General features: G+C 41.1%; 1 protein-coding gene across 1 annotated transcript; it reads right to left on the bottom strand.

Moving 5' to 3' along the window:
• Positions 1 to 5,502: 5,502 nt before the first annotated feature.
• On the bottom strand, positions 5,503 to 24,418 carry SAXO1 (stabilizer of axonemal microtubules 1). The gene is made up of 4 exons (XM_052700329.1): positions 24,231 to 24,418; positions 14,043 to 14,222; positions 10,842 to 11,044; positions 5,503 to 6,650 (listed from the first exon to the last, which is right to left on the bottom strand). Exons 1-4 carry the CDS (start codon positions 24,416 to 24,418, stop codon positions 5,701 to 5,703), a joined length of 1,521 nt encoding a protein of 506 aa, XP_052556289.1. The 3' UTR covers positions 5,503 to 5,700.
• Between the last annotated feature and the right edge of the window lie 1,153 nt (positions 24,419 to 25,571).

The raw sequence follows: 25,571 nt of genomic DNA, 5'->3' as shown, positions 1-25,571 counted from the left end.
GCAGTGATAACTCAACCGACAGCAAATAGGTTTATGCATTTTGATACGTTGGCTATGCACAGTCCTGTGAACAACAGAAAATATGCAGCCGTGCTTTCCATTTTGATAAAGCAATTTGAGAAGAACTTTCAAGATGGCTGAAAAAAATCAATTTTTCATTGCAATGCCATTTTTGGTAGACTTAAATACATTACTTCTGAATTTTCAAATTGAATGTGGAAAGTTGTAATCAAAAATCTGATTGTGTTTCTTTACCAGATTTTTATAAGCCCTTCTTAACAAGAGAGAAATACCCCTTGCTTCACAACCACATCTTATCCATATCATCACTTTTGGGAGCACGTGCATTTGTGAACAACTGTTTTCCAGGATGAAGTACAGGAAAAGTAGTGGTTCTACTCTGACAAAGTCCTTGAGAGCTCACTGAGAATTGCAGCCACAGACCTTGAACCAGGCTGATACATTAGCTTCTCAAAAACAAGACCACAAATCCCACTAGATTTTGTTGCCCTCTTTTTTAAAAATGTTTTAATTTAAATAAATAAATAAATAAAAATTTAAGCAAGTTTTGTTGCTTATGTACATCAACTGTATTACATATTTTATGAGGGCTGCTCCAAAAGTAATGCCTTCTGTTTATTATGTTGGCTTACAATGGCAGAGGCAAGATGGTGGTATGGCAGTAGAGGCTGAATCTTCCCACCAGTATTCCATTGCATCTTGTTGCATGTGACAGATGGCAGCAGAGAGGCAGTGTGATACATTGGCATCTTATATAGTAGTGCATCTTATGCAAAGATGTGTGATTGAATTCCTCCATCCAGAAATTATTGCACCGATTGACATTCACTGATGCTTGCTGAATGTTTATGGACACAGTGGATCTGAGCACAGTGAGGTGGTGGGTTCTGCATTTCAGCAGTGGTGACAGTGACAGCGGGTCACCTCCACTGGTCCACACTGTTACAAGCACAGCATGCAGGCTCTTGTTCATTGCTGACAAAAATACATAGCTAATGGGGGTGCTTATTTTTAAAAATAGCTTTCTGTAGCTGACAATTTTCTCTATTGAAGAATGTTATTGTTCTCTTTGTAGCTATTGTAGTTTCCATAGAAATAAATAGGATGCATTCCTTTTGAAGCAATTTGTGTATATATATATATATATATATATATATATATATGAGATTCAGGACAACTCCTCTTCACTCAGGGTAGCCCAGGATAGCCAAAAGGTTGTACACCCATGGGTTAATGGTTCTGCTGAGGAGTAATTTGTTTTGGGCTGCATGGGGAGCTCCCCCTGCGCTATTCAGTAGGCTGCTGGTTTTGTGGGCTTTTTAAGCATAAATTACTTCTTTGAAGAAATAGCCTATAAGGTTGGTAGATGCTTGTTAAAACACTTCACTTAGTGAAACTCTGAAGGAATCAGTTTTCACTAATAGCATACAACTTAGTGATTTTATTACCGAAAAAAAAAAAAAAGAAGAAGAAGAAAATCTTGCTCTTAGCCCACTAAATACAAATCACAGCGAATTACATTCGGCTGGGAGGGTCCCATGGGTGTGTTTCTCCTTGAGCAGAAAGCAAAGCATGGCATGGGTCCTTTGGTTGGGGAAAGCAGTCCCCTGAACCACATGCAGTGGCACTGGGCAGTGCCCTCCTCTGACGCCCAGCTGGGAATACGTCCCTTTGCCACCAAGCAAAGCACCAGTGAGATTAAAGAAGCCAGAAATAAAAGGCCCTGTATGCTGTTAACTCTTTAATATATATTTTCCTTCTCTCCCAAATGCATCCTAAAACATCTGTGCAACAGATATCCAGACAGATGGAGAAGTGAAAATCAGGTTGTTCCAAAGCAGCATTTTCCCACAAAAACAAGAAGAAAGGCACAAGCCACCAAATTACTACTTCCAATGTGGGAAAGTGGCAAAGAATGGGGAGGAAGTGGGATTTGTAATAAGATCAGCCAAAAACAAATTCTGCTGGTGGTACTACAGAAACTTCTTTGTGAAAGATCTCCATCTCATCAAGCCCACTTGGCATTTCTCTGCCTAAAAAACTCTTTGCAGCTGAGATGATGTGGCTCCCTCTGGGGGGTCCTTTCCACACATCAGGAAAGTTAATTTTTTTCTCTCACAATTGAAGGGTTTCCTTTTTCATACATTAAGTCCAACTGCCCGTGGTCTCTGGAGAACCATGGCCAGTATTGGTATTGGTTCTGTCTGTGCTGTGAATATCCTCAGCTCTTGCTGAAGAATATTGTGTCAACACTTTTTTCTTAGTTCTGAAATATTTGAGAGGCTGGTAATTTGCTTTCTATCTCTGGCAATCTGTTGCACTGGTTGAAGCCCTTTCAAGAGCTTATAAGCAGACGGGTATGTAATTCTACAGCCTCTACAAAAAAGCTAAGCCTGAACTACCAGACGCGTGCTTCCTTGCACATGGAACTCCTTCACTAAAGATGGTCATTTGTATGGTGCCTCATTTCAAGTGAAGGAATTAAATAAACTTTAATCTGACTAAAGCACTCTTTTGCTTTCAGCCAGATTGGCCTGGTGATAATGCAGTCAGACATTGCTGATGTTGTTGCCAGCATGGGAGATAATAGGAGAAAAAATGCAACTGAAGGTGAAACTGTAGCAACCCAAGCTCTAAACAGTTTTCATATCTGTGGAACCACATCTTTCATCATTCAAGTAAACTCATTATGTTCTCCACTGTTATCACATGATGATTTTAATGAGTTTTTTATATACTTTGAGTCAGAAAAGTCATGGAATCATAGAATGTCTTGGGTTGGAAGGAACTTTCAAAGACTACCCTCTCCATCCCCCACCTGCCATAGGCAGAGCCGCCTCCCAACTGCTCAGGTGCCCAGGAACCCATCAAACCTGGCCTTGAATGCCTCCAAGGATAGGGCATCCACAGTTTCTCTGGGCAGCCTGTGCCAGTGCCTCACCACACCACCCTCACCACCACTGAGTAAAAAATTTCCTCCCCAATCAACCTTGTTTTTTTGCTATTAGACCATGTAAAAGTTTGTCTCTCTCCAGTTTATAAGTTCCCTACAAGTGATGGAAGAACATCTCCCCACAGCCTTCTCCAGATCAAAGAAGGCCATCTCCCTCAGACTTTCTTCATTCAAGAGGTACTTCAGTGCTCCGATCATCTGTTTGGCATCCTCTGAACCCATTCCAATAGCTTCACGTCTTTCTTGTTTTGTGGGACGATGCACTTGGATGCAGTACTGCAGCACAAGGGCAGAACAGAAGGGGACAATCACCTCTCTCATCCTGCTAGCCACCCCTCTTTCAATGTAGTCCAGGATACTGTTGGAATTCTGGGCTGCAAGAGCATACTGCTGACTATATCCAGCTTTTCATCCACCAGAACTTCCAAATCCTTTCCCACAGGACTGCTCTCAAGGAGTTCTCCCAGACTGTATTTGTGTATGGAATGGCTCTGATCCAGTTACAGTACCCTTCACTTGGACATACTGAACCTCATTATGTTTATGTGGAACTACTTCTCCAGCTTTTCCAGGCCTGTTTGGATGGCACCCCTTCCTCCCATTGTAACAATTGCACCATTCAACTTAGTGTTATCAGCAAATATGCTGAAAGTACACTGAATCCCACTATCCAGGCTACTGATAAAGATAGTAAAGCATGCCAGTTCCAAGTTAGAGCCCTGAGGGACAGCACTCATGACCACACTCCACCTGGACATAGAGCCAATGATCATGACCCTCTGGATATGACCATCCAACCAGTTAATTATCCACTTAATAGTTCAGCATTCAAATCTACATCTCTCCAATTTATATATAAGGATGTGGTATGAAATCATATCAAGGGTTTTGTAGAACTCCAGGTAGACAACATTAGTTGCTCTTCATTTGCCCACTAATTCTGTAACTTCATCATAGAAGACTACCTGGTTGGTCAGTCATGATCTGTCCTTGTGAAGGCATGCTGGTTGTCTCAGTTTACCTCCTCAACTCACATATGCCATAGCTTAACTTCTGCAAGGATCTATTGATTGTCTCAGTCAGATCTCAGACATGAAGCCCATCAGCCTGTAGTTTCCTCGGTTTTCTGTTTCAGCCTTCTTTAAAATGGCAATGATGTTTCTCTTCTTCCAGTCACCTGACAGCCACAGCTTTTCAAATGTGATGGAAAGTAGCTCAGCAACCATGTCAGACAGTTCCTTCAGTTTCCTAGAATGCATGTCATCTGAACTCATAGACTTGTACACACTTAATCTCATGAGGCAGTCTCAGTCTTGCTTTGCTCTTCCAGAGGGATGGATTTTGCTCTCCCAACCACCACCTAGAGGTTCAGAGATGGGAGAGACATGGAAAGAAGCCTGACTGTGAAACTGAGGTAAAGAACTTGCTGAGTATCTCTGCTCTCTTCATATATTTTGAAGTGACTTTTACCTTCTCATTTATCATTTATCTCCTTTGTCAATCTGTTCTGACCAATGTACCCATAGAACCCGCTCTTGTTATTTTTCACATTCCTTAGTAAGTTCAATTCTGTGTGTGCCTTTCCTTTCCTGATCTCCTCTCACATCCAGACAGCATTCCTGTATTTCTCTCAGACCACGTGTCCCTGCTTTCACTACCTGTGCATGTCTTACATTTCAGCTTCCCAGCAGACATCAGAGTGATTGAAATCCCCCATCAGAATGAGAGCCTACAAGCACAATGCCTCTTGCATCTCAAGCAAGAAGGCCTCATCAATAGGATCCCCTTGAGGCAGCCTGTAATAGACTCCCACCAGATGTCCTTTATTGGAAATTTTCTCTTACAAGTCCTCAAAATATTCGTGGCTGTATCTCATAGGCTGCCCTTCACAATCTACCCATTTATCAACATTCATCCACATAGAGAGTGAGTCCGCTGCCCCTCTTATCTCTTCTAAAATGCTTGTAGCTCACAATCATAGTACTCCAATTGTGTGATTCATCCCATCACATTTCTCTGATAATGATTAGGTCATGGTTTTCTAGTTGCACTATGGTTTCCAACAGCTCCTTATTATTTCCAGTGTTGCATGCATGGTGCAGAGGCACTCCAGCTGGGCTATTGGCTGCGTTACCCCATCTAATTACAAATCTGGGACAAATTTGAGGTTTTCCCTGCTGCCCCCTTGAGTGAAAAAAATAAATCTTAGAAATTCTTTACTTGGTAATTGTGCATGATGTATGTATGTGTCTTTGATGGAAATGAAGAACAAGGTCAGATCTCAGAATTTGCTGTCCAGCTGTTACTTCTATCTGTGATTTCGTAGCAAGTAATACACCTGAAAAGGTGGTTCTACCCCTGTCATCATGGAAGTGCCTGAATTCTTATTCTAACAATTAATCACACCATTGTAAGTTATCTCTCTTGCTACCTCCTGAGCAGGTTATCTCTTCCAAATAAAAAGTAGTTCTTGGAAAAAAAGAAAAAAAATATACAGAGAATCAGTTTGTCTTGTCCTTGGCTTTTAAACTTTTATACAACTGATTCAAAAAAAAAGCCTTTGAATCAGCATGTACGTATTAGTTTATTTTTAAATCTTTCCAAATACAAAATCATTTACTGGTTTTAAAGAATGTTGCAAAAAAATCAAGATGTTGTTTGTAGCTGTTTCAGAGAAGCCCTGCTCTTTGAATCCATTCCCCAGAAAACTATTTCCACTCTCTCTTTCAGTGGCAACCTTGTGGACATTCTTCTTCAGAAGCAGGGACATAGAGTTTGTGACCATCAGCATTGGTTCCCTCAAAGATATATCCAGGCGGGTTTTTGTAAGAGGCTAAACATCTAACATTACCCTTTGGTGTGTAGCTGGTAGCATAGACGGTTTTTGCATTTAGTGGAATGTGAGGCCTAGGGCCTGGCCAGGGAGGTTTATAGCTTTTTGTAAGCATGAATGGTTGAGGCAGATAATGAGTCCGAAAGGTAGTCAAGAAATCCATTGGTTTGGCTGGGAAAGTCAGCTCAGGAGCATGAGTGATAGGCTTTACTCTCTTGCACATCCAGGGCTTATAATCTTCCTTCATTGTTGAAGAGCTGTTAAATGGTTCTGTACTTATATTATTCTGGGCCAATGGTAGACACACCTTGGCTGGCTTGCCATTTAGATGCCTGAAGTGTAACTGGGTAGTGGTATGAAGGTCCATTTTCTCCATAGGAGGAACATATTCAGCAGGTTTTTTGGTAAATATAGGAGGCTGTGGCCAGGGTTTGTATTTTTCCTGAAACTCAGTTGAAGAGAAAAATGGATCATGGAATAACTTTGGCTGGTATGGTTTTGCCAATTTGGCTGGTGTACCAGCCAGCCCCTTGTAAGAAATTTTGTTAGTAGTGAGGCCATTAAATGGGACCTCACTGGGCTTGTATTTCTCATATTGATGGATGTAACGTTTCTCCAGAGGATGTAGCACATAATTCGCTGTATAATTTGTCATATTCTCAAAGGGAGCCTTGCTCTTCTGAACCAAATTCAGAGGTTTGAAGCTTTGAGTTGCAACAGGTCCCCTGAAGAAATACTCATCTTGAACAACAGTTCTGTGGTCAAATTTTGCTTCTGATGGGTGGTACCCATGATCTGGTCTGATCAGCTCTGTCTTTGGTTCATCCCACAGCATATAGTCGTCTGAAACATAGGAGAAATCTAAACATTCATCTGAAGTTCTTTGACAAGCTTAGGCGTTTAGAACGTTATAGGTTTTTTACACTTTCTACTGTAGTAAATATTTGTTGGAGTCATAAAGGTTGACAAATCGTGTCAGAAACCCACTGAAAGAGCCTCTTTAGAAAATTTCTACTGCCTCTTACAAGTATCTAAGAAGTTTCTAAAAGTATCTACAAAGAAAAGACATCAACTGTCATGAAAATAATTCTATACCCAATGCTTGCCCGCAGAAATGGTGAAATGCAAAACTGGAAAATTTAAATAATGTTCTAAGTCTTTTAGAGATGTTTTCTTCAGGTAACTGAATGCTGTCCTCATTCTCAGTCAATCGGAAATCATTAATATGGAAGTACCATGGCAAGAACTCCAGACTCCTTCTGCATTTATACTGTGGCTAGTTAGAGAACAGGCAGAGTATGCCTTTGTCTCCAGGAGGCCATACAGATGTCTCCTTAGTATTAGTAGGACAAGGAAAATTGAATGTCTGCCATTCCACTCTAAAGACCAAGTTGCAGGGCTGCCTTTCCTCTTTATACCTTCTCGTAGGATGATCTGCTTTCCTAACTGCACAGATGTGATCTTCCTGCTGTTGGCTGAATTTAGAGTTTTGCAGTGTATCCTTGTGTCAGCAAGCTTTTGTGCTCTGTGGCATTTATTCTGCTTTTGGCTTTCCTCTCTGTCATCAGCACAAGCAGGAACCAAGATGGAACTAATATAAGCCTCCAATTCTTTGTTAATAGCAAGCTGCTAGAATTTGCAGAACAAGACTGCCCTGACCTAAAGGATTCTATCATATCGCTGAGATGGCTCCTACTCCTAATCCTGCTATCTAAATTCATAGCCAAGAGAATTTCTAGGAGGCATTTTAAGGTTATTCATATCTTCCTTACTCAGCAGTACAACAGGCAAAATGAGGCAGTCAGACTTAAAAGATTTACACTCATTCACATTAGAAATCTATTGCAAAGCTGCCTAGCTCTCAGAACAGTGCTGCAGCCACAAGACCATCTTTTTTCCTTCCTAGCAATCTTGTGCAACTTCCCCTGGAGATCATTATGGTTACTGGTAGGAAGTTGAAATGAAATAGTTTTGGAGCAAACCCAAGCCTTTTTTTTTTCATTTTTCCCTCCTTTCAAACCACACTGGGAGTCATGAGGCAAATAAGCTTCCAGCTGACTGCACAGGAAGGAAGTCTGGATTTCAAAGTACTAGAAAGTAAATGATGCAATGAGGTATCAGGATATTTGAACTCTCCAATCCAAATAGAGTTATTCCTTCTGAATAGCAGTGGCCACAGTACTGCACAAACACAATTATACAAAGGATGTGTTCATTACAATGTGAAGTTGACCAAAAAAGTCCTTTCTTTGCCCCAGTTAGGTGTCTATTTAAAGTCCTTCTGGTTTAAATCAAGGTGCCCTGCCTTGGAACAAGAGAGGAAAGAGCAGCCACAGGAGCTGTGCTCCGCCCAGCAAGAACAGTGGGTCACACACAGGTCTTTGCAAGACGGTGGAATGGAAGATGAGGCCTGTCAGCCTGGGGAGTTTTCTGCATTCTGTGTCCAAAATCCTTCCCCTGCTGAAGCCAATGAAAAGTCTCCCAGACTCCGTGGGACAGCATTCGATGCCAAACCAGGAGATAGACTGTCCTTACGTGAACAGCTAACTAGTACAGGCAGCTGAGAACGTGGGCCCATACAACAGCACCGGCACTCATTTCCTGCTGACAGTGGCCTTCTGCTCTGCAAGTTCCAGCACCATCAGAGAACCCCAAGTGCTCATGTTTCTACCAGGGGAATAAGAGAGGTCTAGGCATCACCCACTGGTGGGATCCATGCCTTATGCCTCTGCTCAGAGTTCATCATTATTCTAGAGAGAAGTTTCAGTATGGTGAACCAAAAGTGTACACATACACAAAACGTTATAGGGGATCTGCTATCTAGTGTCAAAAAATGAGAGCTAATGAGACTGGGCATGTCTCTGAGCAAGGGCTCATTAAGAGATATAGCAGTTCAGATGACAACCACCAAAAACTACCTATATTTCCCCATCCTTGATGGAAAATACCCAGTGCATTCTGGATGTAACCACAGCTATTACAAAATATTCAAAATATAACAAGTGAGTCTGTCTTCAATTTTAAAAATGTACAAGCCCTACACATTTGGAGACCTCATAGGCATTATGAATTCATTTTATTTAGTGTAAGACAATAGTGCTACTACTCCTTCAAAATATGTTACAGTTTTATTGTAAGTCTAATTCTTATCCCATAGATATTAATAGTTTCCCATGTAACACAATCTTGAAAACATTATGGGGTACAGAAAGGAGCAGAGGATATGAACCATATGTTTTTGGAAGGTTTCACACTTCACACTGCAAAGAAGACAGTGCTAAAATTAGATTACACACCTCCAAATGGATGCAAAAAGCTACACCTGCAGGTGTGAGAATTTCAAAACCTCAAGATGCAAAGTTATCTGACATGAATTGTCAGATTGATGTAATAGCATCATCTTAAATCCAAAGTTTTATTTGGGACATGGTGTGTGTAGCGGAAAGGAGAATAATAATACAATTGGAAAGCTATTTTAATGCCAAAGCAGCACGTTTATATGTTTTATATTGAATTTTTGAATTTTGATAATTAATGGAATAGCATGCTACAAAATTTCACACCTTGAGTGGCAATACCTAAAACCTAGTAATATTCAGAGAACAACACAATGAGAACTTACTCTTTTATAAAACTGGGCCTTTAAAAGTGAACTAATTCAGTATGAAACTTGATCTTTCAGGTGGTTTGGATGAAGATTTCCATTTGCAGATTTGAAAAATACTGCAAATTATAACCAAATGTGGCTTTGTTACATTTTATTAGAGCTCTGGAGTAGCAGTTGAGGTATTGACCTAAACATTGATAAAACACAAAGATACACATATGATCCAGATACAGAGATGTTAAGAGTATCTAAATACAGAAGGAAAGATTCCGTTTGTGCAAAGCAGCATTTCTTTGTTGGCTTCACTGAGGCTATTCCAATGGACACCATCTGGTGATGTAGCCTATACATAACAAAATGTTCAAACTTGTGTAAATGTGGGTATTTTACACCTGTGGGTCATAGTCTTCATAAGGAAATTCATTCTAAATAGACAGTATTTCCTGTATACTTAATGTAAAAATTCCAGTTCCTGAAATTGTAAACATGCAGCTGTACCTAAGTCTGGCTTTCAGTCATTGCAGATGGGTAATCATAACACTGCATGATTGCATTCATATACCTTCAATTTCTTTACTTCCTTTATCATTCTGAGTTATAAGAAAGATTTGTTACTGTATATTGGGATAAATATCAATGCCAGCCACCAGGTTTTATATCCATACTGCACAAGAAAAATGAAACAGCAAAAAATATTTTAAGAAATACAATAATGCTATCTGCTTAGCAGCACTGAGTAGCTGCAAGCTGTGCAAAAGGGGGCTCCTTTTGACCAAAACTAACATTGTTACTGTGGCTATACAGCTGAAATCTTTCTTCCAGTGCATGCAAATGAGAAGTAATGCTGGTGGAGAGGAGGGAGCAAAGCCCCCTAAAGCCTAACCATCTACAGCTAGCTGCTGCTACTGAGAAATGAGGGCACAGTTAGGTGCACAGTTCACTGTTTTACCAGGAGAACTTGAGTGCTTTGGACATCTGCATGGAGTCTGAATGTCCGTACTTCCCATACATGTCATATTAACTCTGCAGCACACAAAAAAAATTGATGCCATGCTTCATGACCTGCTCAAACCCACTGAATTCTGCACATCTAAAGTGTTTAATCCACTGGCAAAACAACATTATGTTCAATATATCCTAAAAGCAACACTGATTTATCCACATTCTGGAGTTCAGGGGGCCTGTTTCTACTCAAATGCCTGCAGGCCTGCCAGACATGGAAAAGAGGTGAACTCACAGATACCCAATGTTGTCACTAACATGAGGCTGACAGCCCCACCTTGTATCTCTACGTGAAATTTTTGTGAGTCTGCAGCACATCCAATCTGTTGGTGCACCTGCACTGAACTGCACACTGTTTTTCAACCTGCCTTCTTCAAAAATGAAACTGCTTGTGAAGTCCTGAAAGAAGTTGCAAGAATACATACCTTTATAAGTGGATTTTGTGTTCATCTTGGCTGTGGAGATTTCTCTTGTCTCACAGGGGAGGCAAGGACGTACTTGACAGATAGGGTAGGAGTTATAGTCTTGTTTATAAACAGAGGTCAAATCCATGCTCTCATCACTCTTGACATGCTTTTCAGGTTCTTTAAGTTTCTGTGGCAACACTTCATGAGCTACATAATCTCTCCTGTGAATAATAACATCATTAAGTCTTGGTTTAAGGATAGAATTATGCTCTTCTCCTGGATACATACAGAAATTAATACTTCCCCTTGTCACCACAGACTAATAACATCTGGATAGCACACAAGCTGTAAAGGAAAAAAAGCAAGCTCTTCAGTTTTGGAAATTTGGACTGTGAAAAAGGAACTTAAGCAGCTTTGGACAGTCCAAAGCAGGCCAGATCTGTCAGATTCCCTCTTCTCTCCACCCACTGAGGTTTACAGTCTCATACAAATCTCTCTCTGTTCTACACTGGAGTAATAGAAGAAGACATAAGCTCTTTTAAAAAACCCAGTAATTACTACAGGCTACCTGGTATGCTTGGCAGAGGGAAAAATAGCCTTCTTAGGCAATGTACTGTACAGCAATTCAGCTGAGGATGGGAAGGTAGTAACAAGTTTAACAGCAAGACAGTTGCCGTTGTTGAGGAGTTGCAGGAGATAAGTATCAGCACAGCCAGGCAGTCAGCTTTTTTTCATGTACTATTCTAAGATGTTGAGGTATTGTGTTCAAGGATTCTCTAGCAGTGGGAGAAATTTTCCACTCTGAGTATTGCAGTACAACAGAAATTGCAGTGGAGATAACAGAGGACAGATTGATATGCTGATAACTCAGCATTCCTACAACCAAGGCACCATAATGAATGGTACTGGCTGCAACTCCTGCACTTTAATCAGGGAGGCTTGTTGCTTCTATGTGACACCTATCAGCAAAGGCAAGAGTGAGATAGTTCATGAGTGTGTCCATGATGACAAAGAAGGTGACCAATAAGATCAGGCAGAAGCTTTTGTTAGGGGAAAGTGAAGCTGTCAGGTTCATGTTAAAAGGTTGGGTTCCTTCTTGATGCATTTTTTAATTTGGGCCAGATCTTAGCAGATCACCCTATTAGAAGCAAGGAAGGGCCTTGAAAGTTCATTCCTTCAGGGAAATGGGCATAGTGCAAGTGCAGGGATTTCTGCTGAACAATACAGTGCAGCAGTGTAGCTGAGAAGCATAAGCAGACCAGCACTCACAGCATCACAGAATCACAGAATGGCCAGGATTGAAAGGGACTTCAAGTATCATGAATCTCCAACCCCCCTGCCACATGCAGGGCCACCAACCTCCACATTTAATACTAGACCAGGCTGCTGTGGGCCCCATCCAGTCTGGCCTTGAACACCTTAACATGAGCCAGCAATGTGTTCTTGCAGCTCGGAAGGCAAAAGGATGGGGCAGCCTGTTCCAGCACCTCACCACTCTCTCTGTAAAGAATTTCCCCCTGACATCCAACATAAATCTTCCCTGCCTCAACTTAAAGCCATTTCCCCTTGTCCTGCAGTTGTCAACTCTTCCAAAGAGTTGATTTCCCTCCTGTTTGTAGGCTCCCTTTAGGTACTGAAAGGCTGCAATGAGGTCACCCTGCAGCCTTCTCTTCTCCAGGCTGAACAAGCCCAGCACCCTCAGCCTGTCTTCATAGGGGAGGTGCTCCAGACCCTTGATCATCTTTGTGGCCCTCCTCTGGACCCTCTCCAGCAGCTCCCTGTCTTTCTTGTACTGGGGGCTCCAGACCTGGACACAGTTCTCCAGATGGGGCCTCACAAGAGCAGAGGAGAGGGGGACAATCACCTCCTTGTCCCTGCTGGCCACCCCTCTTCTGATGGAGCCCAGGATATTTGGGCTTCCAAGCTGCAAGGGCACACTGCTGGCTCATGTTAAGTTTTTCATCTATCAAGACCCCCAGGTCCTTCTCTGCAGGGCTGCTCTCCAGGACCACTCCTTCCAGTCTGTATGGATGCCTGGGATTCCTCTGGCCCAAGTGCGAAACCTTGCACTTTGCTGTGCTGAACCTCATCAGGTTCACCTGGACCCACCTTTCAAGCCTGCTGAGATCCCTCTGAATGGCATTCCTTTCTTCCACTTTGTCAACCGCACCACTCAGCTTGGTGTCCTCAGCAAACTTGCTGAGGTGCTCTCAATTGCATCATCGATGTCATTGATAAAGATATTAAAGAGTACTGGTCCCAGGACAGACTCCTGGAGGATGCTGCTCATTACCAACCTCTACCTGGACACAGAGCCATTGATGACCACCCTCTGTCTGCAGCCTTTCAACCAATTTCTTATCCATCGAGTGGTCCACCCATCAAATCCACATCCCTCCAATTTGGAGATGAGGATGTGGTGGGGGGCCATGTCAAAGGCCTTGCTCAAGTCCAGGTAAATGACGTCGGTCGCCTTTCCCTTTTCCACCAATGCCGTCATTCCATCATGGAAGGCCATCAGATTGGTCAAGCATGACCTTCCCATGGTGAAGCTGTGCTGGTGGTCTCGGATCACATGCTCATGTGATCAAGCATGTCATCCAGGAGGATCTGTTTTATGATCTTCCCAGGCACAGAGGTGAGACTCACCGGCCTCCTAGTTTCCTCCTTACTAGCCACCAGCCCCTAGATTCCGGGGTCCTCCTTGCTCCCTTTCTTGTAAATGGGAGTGATGTGACCCTTCCTCCAGTCATCCTCCACTCCAGAGAGCCAACCTTGAAGTACACACCATAGCCCTTTTCCAATCATCAGGCTTTACCATGTTCGTGCCCTGTTGAAAACTACTCATTCAGGTTACACATGCAAAGTCTCATACATAACACAGAACAAAAGAAAAATACTCCTCTAGTATGATCCATGATTTCCAAGGCAATATTCGTGTTTGTTTTCCAAAATACAATGTGGACAAACTCCAAGATCATGACTCTACCACTGTGCTCCATGTATTCTCCAGTCAGATCACATCTCAAACTTGGGAAAGTGCAAGAAAAATGACTGCTTGCCTCCACTAGCACAGCTAATTACAGGTGTTTGTACAACACCAGCATGTAAGTCTTCACCTTTTCCTGGAGACAATCATTTTTGTTTTCTCAATTACTCATCTCTCACACACATATTCTCCAATGCACAATCCTTACTCTTATTCACTACTTCTCATACTTTGTCACTGAAGTGCCTTCCATGGGTGTCTCTGCCGTCTTGTATTCTGCTTTTGGTTTGAAAGAGTCTCTGGGAAGAGTGCTGGGATAAAGAGGGTATTTCTCCATGTACTCTGACAATGCACATGGCTTCTCACTCTTCTCAAAGGGCTTGGTGAGTAGATGTGGACAACGGTGACATCTGCAAGGGAAAAAGTAGAATAAAATTTAGTGTCTTACTTTTTTTTTTATGACAGCAAAAATAATGGATTGTTTCTGCTTTCTCCTGTAGCCTGCAGCCACGAAAGACTGTGAAGCCAATAAAAACAACCTAAGAAAAACAAGTTCACCTAGATGAAGAAAAAAGAGCACATTAATCTGAGATAAGCAAAGTACCTCATTTTGTGCTGGACTGGAAATTATATTTAACATTTCTTTTGTTCCATTTCTCATTAGTTTATTCTACTTTGCACTCATATTGAGCTTAGTTGAGTAGATAAGTGATAAAAAAGGGTTACATGATGGGAATATCTATTCACTCACGTTTGGGCATGACTGGTCTGACAGGCACAAGTGCAGAAAAATAGACACGTGAATTATAATGATCTGAATATGCTCCCACTATAACGAGGTATATTTGTCCCAGGATCAGCCAGAGCATCATAAAGGTATCTCCTGTGGAATTCTCTCCAAGGTTTGTACTTTGATATGCATGCACTTAGCAGTCTTCTGGACACCTATGGAATTGCTCTGAAGACTAAAATAATGATATGAACAATTCCATCATCTTCTTGCTTTTTACTGTTCTCTCAGTACTTTACAGAATCTTTTTTTTCTCAAAAAAAGCCTGTAGTGAGCAACAGCGAAAGTACTTCCATCAGCTTCAGTAGATCAACATCATAATGCACCAGGACAGTCCTTGCTTCTGGTGAGAGGTCACTTCTAACAGAAGAAGCTGTGGTGCAGCACATATAACACCCTAAGGTGTTAGGGTAGGAGGACAAGGCTTCTGTATGAATAAGAGAGTCAACAGAAGGGTGAAGAGAAGTATCTAATCATTTGCCCTCATGAAATCATTTGCACCTAGAGTGCTTCTTTCCGTCCTTGTGACCCTTCTGAAAAGCATTTGGTGACAAAAACTTCCTAACACAATTTGCACTGTCTCTTTCTGGCCATATTTTTGGTCTTTCAGAACTCCTAGGAATTATTCTTCAGCCTCCAAGGGAAAATGATCTGCCTGCACTTTCTTCTTCAGGTCTACTGGTTTCACACGCTTCCCATAAGTGCATTTTCCTACGCCTACTCTCTTAAAGTCTGTGACACAATATGCTAGTCTTAAGCTTGGCTTTGCAGAGTGCCCTTATGTCTGCTTTTTATGACGGAATTCACTCAAGCACCTCATTCACCACCTTCCAAGCGCTGTATATGCAGACAGACAGTGTATACGGCCAGTGGCAGCATTTTGCAAATCAAGATTTAATGACACTTCATTAATATAATCAGATAGTATCCAATTATGGCTCACCCACATACACAGGGCTTGGAAGGGCTCTTGCAACACCAGGTTTCCAAATATTTTGGAGCAGAGGCTTTGTGCAGCTCCCTGCCTATGGTAAGCAGGCTGTGCTGTAAGCACTGAATCCTGTGCTCTGAGGACTGAGCCTGCCCCCTGTTGGTACTAGCAAGACAAAGGATCCTGCAGATCCGCATGATGAGGGTAGGTAACCCAGGTGCCCCTTCAGAAGACCTCTCAGCAGTAGAAAGGGAACAGGTTTGCTGAACCAGCATTTATCCACTTGCAAACACTGCTGGCAATGCAAATGCTGGGGTTCTCCTGAAAAGCCCTGGATGGAATAAATGCCAGGATCTCCAGCAGACACCACAGCTGCCAATCAATTTGTCTTCAGTGGGGACCAGCATAATCTTGCAATATAAATGGCTTTATACCTCAATCGTCCATTCACTTTCTAAATATGTTTCTGCTTTCCCTGCTGAACTTCAAGCATGAAACAGCATGAGATGTTACAGCATCAGAATGAGATGTTACAGAGTTATTTATTAGGAAAAGAAATTTTCCCAGAAATTAATCCTTCATAACATGGCAGAAAAGCAAATCTGAATCTTTTGTCTGCCATTATTTTGTATTAAATTGTGACGCATGCCCACAGATATTAGAGTAACACTAACAGAATACAAGCAGAATATGATAATCTTTGATAACTCACTACCACTATATGATATACATAATGAAATCTTAAATTATACATTCAGAAATATATTCTTGGAAATATTTTACCAGAGATTGATGTAAATAGCAGAGACTCTTAAGAACAAGGAGTGGAAGAATTCTAGACCTTGGAGTTTGCTAAGCTTTTCTAATCCTGCTGGCATAATAAGTATATATTAAAGAACTACACAGTTCTCCACTACTGAAGTCACTGTTATGTGGCTGAATAAAAGGGACATTGCCTTACAGTTGCTGGCGTTTCGCTTTTGTCAAACTGCACCCTCTCTTTTAAATGCCATTGAGACCGACATTTTAATACTTCTAGTCTTGAGTGTTAAGATTTTTTTTCTTCTTTGGCTTTTCTTCTTCTCTGAAGGATCCTGTTGAAATCATTCTTTATTATGGTCTAACATACTGAACTGCATAATATTTGTAATCAAACATGATAAGGAAAGGCATAGGTTTTGTAGGCTAACTAAGAGTTATGGAAGAAATCTGCTTGTTATGTGTGAGGCCTCAACCATGTGAAAGAGCATGGCTTGAGGAATTGTGTTTTTTTTTCCCAAGTCAATAATCAGTGCCCACTTCCTTGTATCTATGAGAGCTCCATTGCTGCAATACATTTTTAGGTACAGTTTTCCTAAGCAAAAACTAACATCAATGTAAGTTCTGTGTTCTCAAGACAAAATAGCAAAACAAGACTTGAAAGTACATTAATGTAATGATCACTTATGACCTGTGGTAGGCGTGTTGGTTCTCCTACCAATTCTGTAGATCTATCTCAGATTTATCTAGATTTCAAAGGTATTTAACAAAATATATGCAAGCCTGGAGGAAGGATTAAATAAAGACCAAAAAGACAGAAACTGCACTTTAAAAAGCTTAGTATAGAGAAATAAATTAAACATAATTGGTTACATCACACACTGAGCTGTGTGCTGGCTGAAAAAGGTCTGGAAGGCAAAACATTCGGAACTAAGAAGTTATTTCCACAGGAGATAGTGTAACTTGTTGCCACTGGCTAGCACATGTTTCTGTCTCACAGACAGGATATTTGTAGCTTTCCGGTGTGGCTGTTTCCTCCACGTTTAAGGATGTTGGATTTGGTGGACAGCAGATCATATGTTGATTAGTAATTCATATTTCTCTACAGATTCTTGCAGTGCATAAAAACAGCATCCACTCCTGGCTCACGAAACCGAAATCTTCTGCCCATCCTGCTTGTTTCCATCTCATAAAATGCAGCCAAGCAGTTAACAGTGCGTTGTATCTGCATGGCTCAGAGTACCTCTGATAGTCAAAGCAAAATGGAAATCAGATAAAAATACATTTTGAAGCCTTCAAGAGCTACAAAACTTAACTCCCAAATAGGAAAATGAACTTTGCACTCCCATGTTTTCAAAGGAGTTGTGTTCATTTAATCAGAAGCTGAGATTCAATACATAAAGAATTTATCAGCTCATGTTAAAATCTTGTTTGTGCTAAGAATGGTTAATAGTTAACCTGAAGCCCAGGACCAGAGCCAAAGTATTTGATTTCAGTTTCACCAGGGTCTCCCCAGTCAGCACAGTTCTTTCTCAGCTGTAGATGAAATACAGCATTCTGCAGAGATGGAGGAGGAAAACTGTGGAGTACATGAATTTCTCAAGATTAACTTCTTAGAAACATCTGATTTTTAAATGTCTATGGTTACCACGGAGGACTGAAAGTACAGGTGGAATGGTGATTTCTATTATTAAAATCATAATTTTATCAGTTATGGGGATTACTACTGCCACAGAGGTCATGAATGCCATGGTATTACTAGTTAAGAGGAAAACACAGGACTCATAAATGGCTGAACTGTCGTTCAGGACAATATGATTTTCCTTTGCAATCAAATCTAGTGATCAGATCAGCATGTAAGTAGTACATATTATAGCACTCCCTTGTTCACATAATCTGCTTCTTGCACCTTCTCTGGCTTTCCACAAGTGATCAGATTGAATCAATATCATAGAAATCTCCTGTCTGTGAGGAACTGTAATACTGTCCAAAGTAAAACAGGAATATCAAAATACACCAAAGAAATGGGATATGTTCTGTAGCATGAACTGATGGCCAACAGCAAAGAAAATCACTGAACACGAGTCTTTATTTGTGCAGATCTCTTCCAAGCAATGGAGATGAAATCAGAGGCCTGACTGCATTACAGATGGATGGACAGTAAATAGATGTCTATGAAGGGGAGTATCCATTTGCAAAGTATGAAAGCATCACATTTAAGTATTGCATATGGTAGTAGTGTCAGAAAAAAATGAAATCATATTGCGGCCAAGGTATATGTAATGCACAAGTTTCTGCTTTCAGACAATGAGCTGTTCCAAAACAAAAAGTAAATGACAGTAAGTACTAGAGATCTTGTGATCATAACAAAACCAAAACTTCATCCTGACACCTTTGGGAGGTTAACTGAATTCCCACACAGCTCATAAGCTTTTTCCTTTCCGTCATAATAGAATGTTGAACTCTCAATCCCAGACTTCACTTGTTTCTCTGCACATACATTTACCCATCCTATATTAATCTGTTAGGATAGATGGATCAGTGATAACCTACAAATGAATGTAAGTGGAGGAAGAGAGGTTTGACACATTTGCATGTACATTAGTCTTTGATGTGAGTCTAGGTAAAAACTTTAAAAGAAGAGACACACCCATACGTAGATGTTCAGCATTTAACAGTAGGAAAATAATGAAAGATGAGAACTCAGGGTCCACCAAATTCACCTGCATCAGAATGCCACCACTGGAAACTGTCAGTGATGTCAGTAAGCAGGCCAATACGGTGGAAGAGGTCAAAACTTTACTGTTAGCTATTACATGTTGTTGGTTGTGTCCCTTTCAAAATCCACATGCACTAACTGTGGTCATCCTTTTTAATCATAGAATCATAAAATCACTCAAGTTGGAAAAGACCTTAAAGATCATTGTGTCCAACCATGACCTAACGATACTACCCTAACAACCGTTCACTAAATCATGTCCCTGAGCACCACATCCAAATGGATTTTAAGCACATCCAAGGATGGTGACTCAACCACCTCCATGGGGAGCCTATTCCAGTGCTTAACCAGCCTTTCTGTAAAGAAGTGTTTCCTAACCTAAACTTACCCTGGTGCAACCTGAGGCCATTTCTCCTCATCCTGTTACCTGTCATCAGTTAGAAGAGACCGATCCTGCTCACACTATAAGCACCTTTCCGATATTGGAAGACAGCAATAAGGTCTCCTCTCAGCCTCCTTTTCCCCAGACTGAACGTCCCAGTTCCTTCAGTCTCTCCTCATAGAACACATTCTCCAAGCCCTAAACAAGCCTTGTAGCCCTTCTTTGGACCTGCTCCAGCACCTCAATGTCCTTTCTGTACTGAGGTGCCCAAAACTGAACACAGTACTTGAAGTGAGGCCTCACCAATGCTGAGTACAAGGGCAGGATGACTTCCCTAGTCCTGCTCACCACACCATTCCTGATACAAGCCAGGATGCCATTGGCCTTCTTGACCACCTGGGCACACTGCTGGCTCATATTCAGCCGACTCTTCATCAGTACACCAGTCCAGGGAAACCTTCTGTACTGAACTCACTATAATCCTCATGGTGACTCCTGCCCTTATTCACATTGTTATCTTACTTTCTGCATCTGATACCAAGAAAAAAGCTTTGATACAATCTTCCTGACAATCTCATCTCAAATGTCCTTGATGAGCAAATGCTTTACTGTTTCTTTAACAGTAATCAATATCATTTTAATAATAATGAATGCAATTTAGAGGGCTTTGTTGATTTACTCATACTTTAGTATTTGAACATTCGTAGGAGATAATTTGTTAAATATATTTCTACCTCTTTCATATATGTGCAGCATATATTGTTAAGCATATTGTCATATTTAGAGTAGAAAGGAAGTTTTAAAGATCTTGACTGTCACTATCTGTATGAATCCTTCTTTGTTGTTGTTGTTGTTTTTGGGGTTTTTTTTGGCTCAAAACTTGCTCTCTGAGGTATTTTTTGTGATAAGACTGTAGGAGATGAGAGATGGGTGTCATGTGGCAATCAACATCACTGTGTGGACAATTTTACTTTTGCAAGCATTTCTTTAGAGCTGTTTGCCTTTGGCAGAGATTGCTCAGGAATGTTTACTGGCAGAATATCTAGCCTGTGACCAAATAACTCCTGTTTGCTATGGGAGACTGGGGGATACCATTGTATCCTGTGAAGGCAAGATACAAGCTGATGGCCTCGCTGCTCCCTTTTATCTGCTGGCAAGGCCCAGAACAAAGGAGTTTCGGCTCCCAGATCCAGAAGCTGCTACTCCAAGGAGAGCTGACTCAACCACTTTGGATTTATAAATAAGTTGGTATTACCACTGAGAAGTTGCCACCACTGCCATGGTCACCATCATCTTCAATGGAACAACAACAGTTAATGACCCACCACTACTGAATTCTGAACTATGAACCACGCTGGATCCATGTGGTGACTATCTCCCTCTTGCTTCCCACAAAAACTCCTTGCTTCTTCTTTCATATCTTTTCTATCGCCCTCCTCCCCTTCCCCATTACCCTAATTCATAATAGTGTCCATCCTCCCCTTCCCCATCTCCCTGATTAAGATCTGTAATAAACTTGTAGGACCAACATTTGAACTATTGTTTCTTAATCTCACCCTGGGTATACGGATATCAAAGAACCTCCTCTCCCTCCTATAAATTGGAGGGAGAAACTATCTCAAACAAAATCTGTGCAAATGCAGGAAATATTGTAGACTACATAATTATTATTTTGTCAGAATTCATTCATCCTATCTTGGAGGAAAGAACAGAGAAACCGATGCCAAAATTCAGTTACAAGAGTTCCTGGAGCTGTCATTGTGAGAGCACATACTAAACATTTGTGGCTGCATTACTTTTGGCAGCTGACCCAAGGCATTAGCAAAAGAAAGATCCAACCAGACAAATAATTACTATAAATTATTTGTGGAAACAGTATTCTTTAAAACTGGAATACTCTCTTGGTAGTAAACAGGTTGATAGCTGTGTCCAGGGGTGCTATATTTGGATGGTAATGGGTTTAACTCTCATAGAACGAATACAATGATCTCAGTGTTCACCAGCTGGGAATTAAGCTTCTTACCCCTCTCAACCAAGACAGCAGACATAGTGTAATTGTATCTGTCATAAAGTACTACAATGTCATCCTTACTTAATGCCTGAAAGCTCTCAAATTTCAGGACATTAACACAAACACTGCATATCACACTTTACGCAAATTCATCATGATAGGTTTTGTAAGTTTCTACAGCGTGATCTACTGAAGTCTTTCCCTGTGTTTGCACACCCACTGCACCTAATCAGCAGTGATGGAGCACATATCTCATTCACATCTTAGATTGTATAGTACTACCACACATCAAGTAGAGGCATGCACTTGATATTCGTCTGAGACGAGACAGAGAGCAAGAAAGGCATTTCATATAAACTAAAAAATAAGTGATTTACATACTGGCCCTCACAGAATTAATCCGTAGCCACAAAGATGAACTAGGTTGAGTAGGCAGTGTTAATGCCCCAGATGAAGTAAGCTGCTTGGATGTTTAAAGTCAATACTACTACCACAGATAGTTGCCAACCAGCTGTGTAGGTGTTTAGGATGCAGACCAGCTGAGTGAACTCTAACTAGGGTGGCAGAGGCAGAGACAAAAAAAGGACAACTTACCCACTCAGTACCACGCTGTACAACTGCATTTCAGGGCTATCACGGACCACAAAACAGAAGCTTTAAAAGCGTGATAAGCAAGTATCAGATGAAGGCAACTTCCCTTCTAGATTGATGTTAAGAGCCAATTGTACAGATGTAATATTTTATGTTGTCTTCTTGCGTGTTCACACTACAGAGGAACAAAATTCATGCATATAACTATTCTAACAGTTTGGACTTCATAATTTACAAGGGCTGCTTCAAAAGTAATGTTTCCTATTCTACCACAATGGCTCATGATGCCAGAGGCAGACACTGGAGATATGGCAGCAGTATTCCCACCAATATTCCAATACATTTTGTTGTTATGTGACAGATGGCAGAAGAGGGGTGGTAGGACAAAATGGTGTCTGACATGGAGGTACATACAAAGCAAAAAGATGTGGGTCACATACACTGGTGCAGATTTTTACACGCACAGCATGCAGGGTCTTGTTCATCTTTTTCATCCTAAATCCAGTAACTCCTTTCCAATTTGGCAAACTAACCATAATTCATGACTGCAGTGGTAATAAACACTGATGTGGCAGACAGAGGGGGAAAAGCAAGAGAGGAGTTCACAGAGAAACAGACACTACACATGAATTCATGAATTAAGATTACTAACATAAATGAATTAGCCTACTGTGAGGGTTGGAGTTTGATTGCCTTTAAGGTCCCGCCCAACCAAGCCATTCTGTGATTACATGACATTATTATATTTCTGCTCATAGCTTCTTTGTCAGTAAATCTCACTTCACCTCTCAGCCCCACCCCAAAATGAGTTACCACTGTCTTATTTTTACAAGCGGAGGCAGAAAAAAACCAAGTCACACTGCAAAAGCTGCCAAAGACAACTGTATCCAAACCAATGCCTGCTGAATTCTGGTCCCATCATTCTGTTCCATGCCCTTCATGTTGCTTTTCTTTCCCAAACACTACACCAAAAGAGTACCACAACTCTAACTTTTTGACAGTAACAAAATACAATCAGAACAAGCCTAAGGGAGCCAATTTCAGTACTCTTTGTTCAGTCTGCCCTGGACACTTAGATGTGAAGATCAGCAAGCTGTGTTGTCATAGCCTCTGCAGCCACTCTGCCTAAGAAATGCTGCACTCTCCTGCAAGCCAGGAGTCAGAGTCCAGTCACAAAGGCGGTATGACCATTGCTACATGGGACGGATGCACAGCTCTAAACCAGAACACATCTAACTACACTTAATGGAAGGGATCTCCCTATGCAAAGCTTCAGAAATACTACTTTTCAAAAAAATAATTCCACTGGTCCATTTCTTTTTTATAAAATGGAAAATTAAATTCTTTTGATCTTGAGAAAATACAGTAATTTTAATGGAGAGGCGTCTGGAGAGGTCTTTAAAAACTGTTGTAGACATAGAGGAACTGAAGTTATACCTTTTACAGGTAACTCCCTTTTACATTATTGAAATAAGGAGCTATTCCTCTGCAGTTAGTAGATTTAAACCGGTGTACAAGAGGACTCACTTAAGAGAAAAATAACTTCCTGTGTTCTTTTCACAGGACCTGATCTTAGTGGCACGGTAAAAATGAATGCTTCTGCAAAACATATTCTAAAAGCATGATTTCACCAACAGATCCAGCACTCAGGAAGCATAAAGAGTGCTGATAAAACCAGATCTCCAACACCTGTTTGCTCTGATCCATATCATTAGACTAATTCAGTTGGAAGCAACTTACACAGGACATCTACCCCAACTGCCTAGGCTCTTCAGGGAGAGAGAGTAAAGTTAAAGAAAATTAATTAAGGCATTATTTAAATGCCACTTGCACGCTGATGCATGGGGCATCAACCACCTCTCCAGGAAGTCTGTTCCAGTGTTTGACCATCCCCATGGTTAAAAAAAAAAAAAAATTCCAAATGTCCAGTCTAAAGCTGCCCTGTGGCAATACTTTGCCAATCCTGTGCATCATGCCTTTCATAACCAAGAGCCAAGCCCAGCACCTTTCTCTGCTTTCTCTCCTCAGGGGGCTGCAGAGAGATATGAGATTACTTCTCAGCCTCCTCTTCTCTGGACTGAGCAACTCTAGTGCCCTCAGCTCCCCTCACTCGACAAGCTTTCCTGCCCTGGTGCCTTCCTCTGGATGCTTTCAAGGACTCTGACATTCTTTTTATACCGCGGAGCACAGAACTACAAGTTGTATTCAAGGTGAGGTGTGCTGTACTGCACGCACCCCAAAATTCGACTTGCCGTCTTGGCTGCAAGGACATGCTGCTGGCTCTTGCTGAGCCTGATGTCACTGACACCCAGATCCTTCTCTGTTGAGCTGCTCTGAAGCCACTCATCTTCCAGTCTGTGCCTGTGTCTGGCACTGCTCCACCCCAGGTGCAGAACCTGATATTTTCCTTCATTGAACTTCATGCTACTTTTTATTGCTCAGTGCTCCAATCTATCGAGACCCCTCTCCAAGGCTTTGTCACACCAGGGAGTTTTCTAATGTCTAAAGGCAAGCCAAGAATGAAAGGGGTAATGAGAGGAGAAGAAGATTTACAACTCACTCACTCCTGCATTACATTTGTTTCTCACTCTGAGAAGGCAGTTTTCCACCATCTCTACTCTTGCATTAAATTTACAATCTGAAGTAAGGTAAAGCCTGGTTAGCAATACAGCAATAAGTCTGGCAAAACAAATTGTAGAGAATGAAGAAATAGAAGTGCAGGCAAATTTTGGATGTTGAAAGAAACAGTCATCTGCCTTACCAGGACAGAATATCTTAAGCTATAAAATATTTTGATGGAGGCAAAAAAAAAAAAAAAAAAAAAAAATAGAGTAAACTAAGCCTAGGAAATTTTAAGGCTTCTCTCTGAATGAAAAAATTCCAGCTATAAGGAAGCTGTTGGAAATCCTGAAATTCTTAACATGTTTCCATTTCTGGAACAAACAGCCATTTTTTTGCTGTTGGTGGATGAAGAGTTTTCATAGTTTCAAAGAATCAGCCATTTTGGGGAGAGTCAATTCTACCCTTTAATAACATGGCTTTTGCATTCTGACCTGTTTGATTAGGCCACTGGAGTTTCACTAGTTCCAAATTAAAACTAAGTCCATAATTACTGAGAGCCTTTCTTGGTCAATGTTCTTTTATCCTAAGAAAAGAGACAAACAAGAAAATATCATGTACATGCCACAGAGGGTTTTTTTTTTTTACTTCAACTCAGAAAAGGCCTACATTTCAGGTGGAAACTCCAAGCAGTCTCACTTTCTGCCAAAGATACAAGCACTTGACATCAAAGTGGACCTATTCGTTGTGGGTTCATCTAAGCAACAGTTGAACAGTGGTACCTACCATATCTTGTGTATTTATATACATTTGTTACAAGTACAGGAATGGTAAGTGAAAAAATTAGCAATAATGCACCTCATGTAGGAAAATTTGATTTGGTTTCTGCCATGATGATATCAGGTAACTATATTATTATTGCATGTGGCTATCTGTGCTCTAGTTCTAAAAATACAGATAACAGTTGATAGTCTCTTTATCATGGACATATGTGGACTAACAAGGTAAGGTCCCAGA

This window comes from Tympanuchus pallidicinctus, unplaced genomic scaffold, assembly GCF_026119805.1.
Source record: "Tympanuchus pallidicinctus isolate F22 unplaced genomic scaffold, pur_lepc_1.0 scaffold4, whole genome shotgun sequence".
Taxonomy (NCBI): domain Eukaryota; kingdom Metazoa; phylum Chordata; class Aves; order Galliformes; family Phasianidae; genus Tympanuchus; species Tympanuchus pallidicinctus.
The sequence above is the reverse complement of the archived record's forward strand: the minus strand, read 5'-3'. Positions and strand labels throughout refer to the sequence as shown.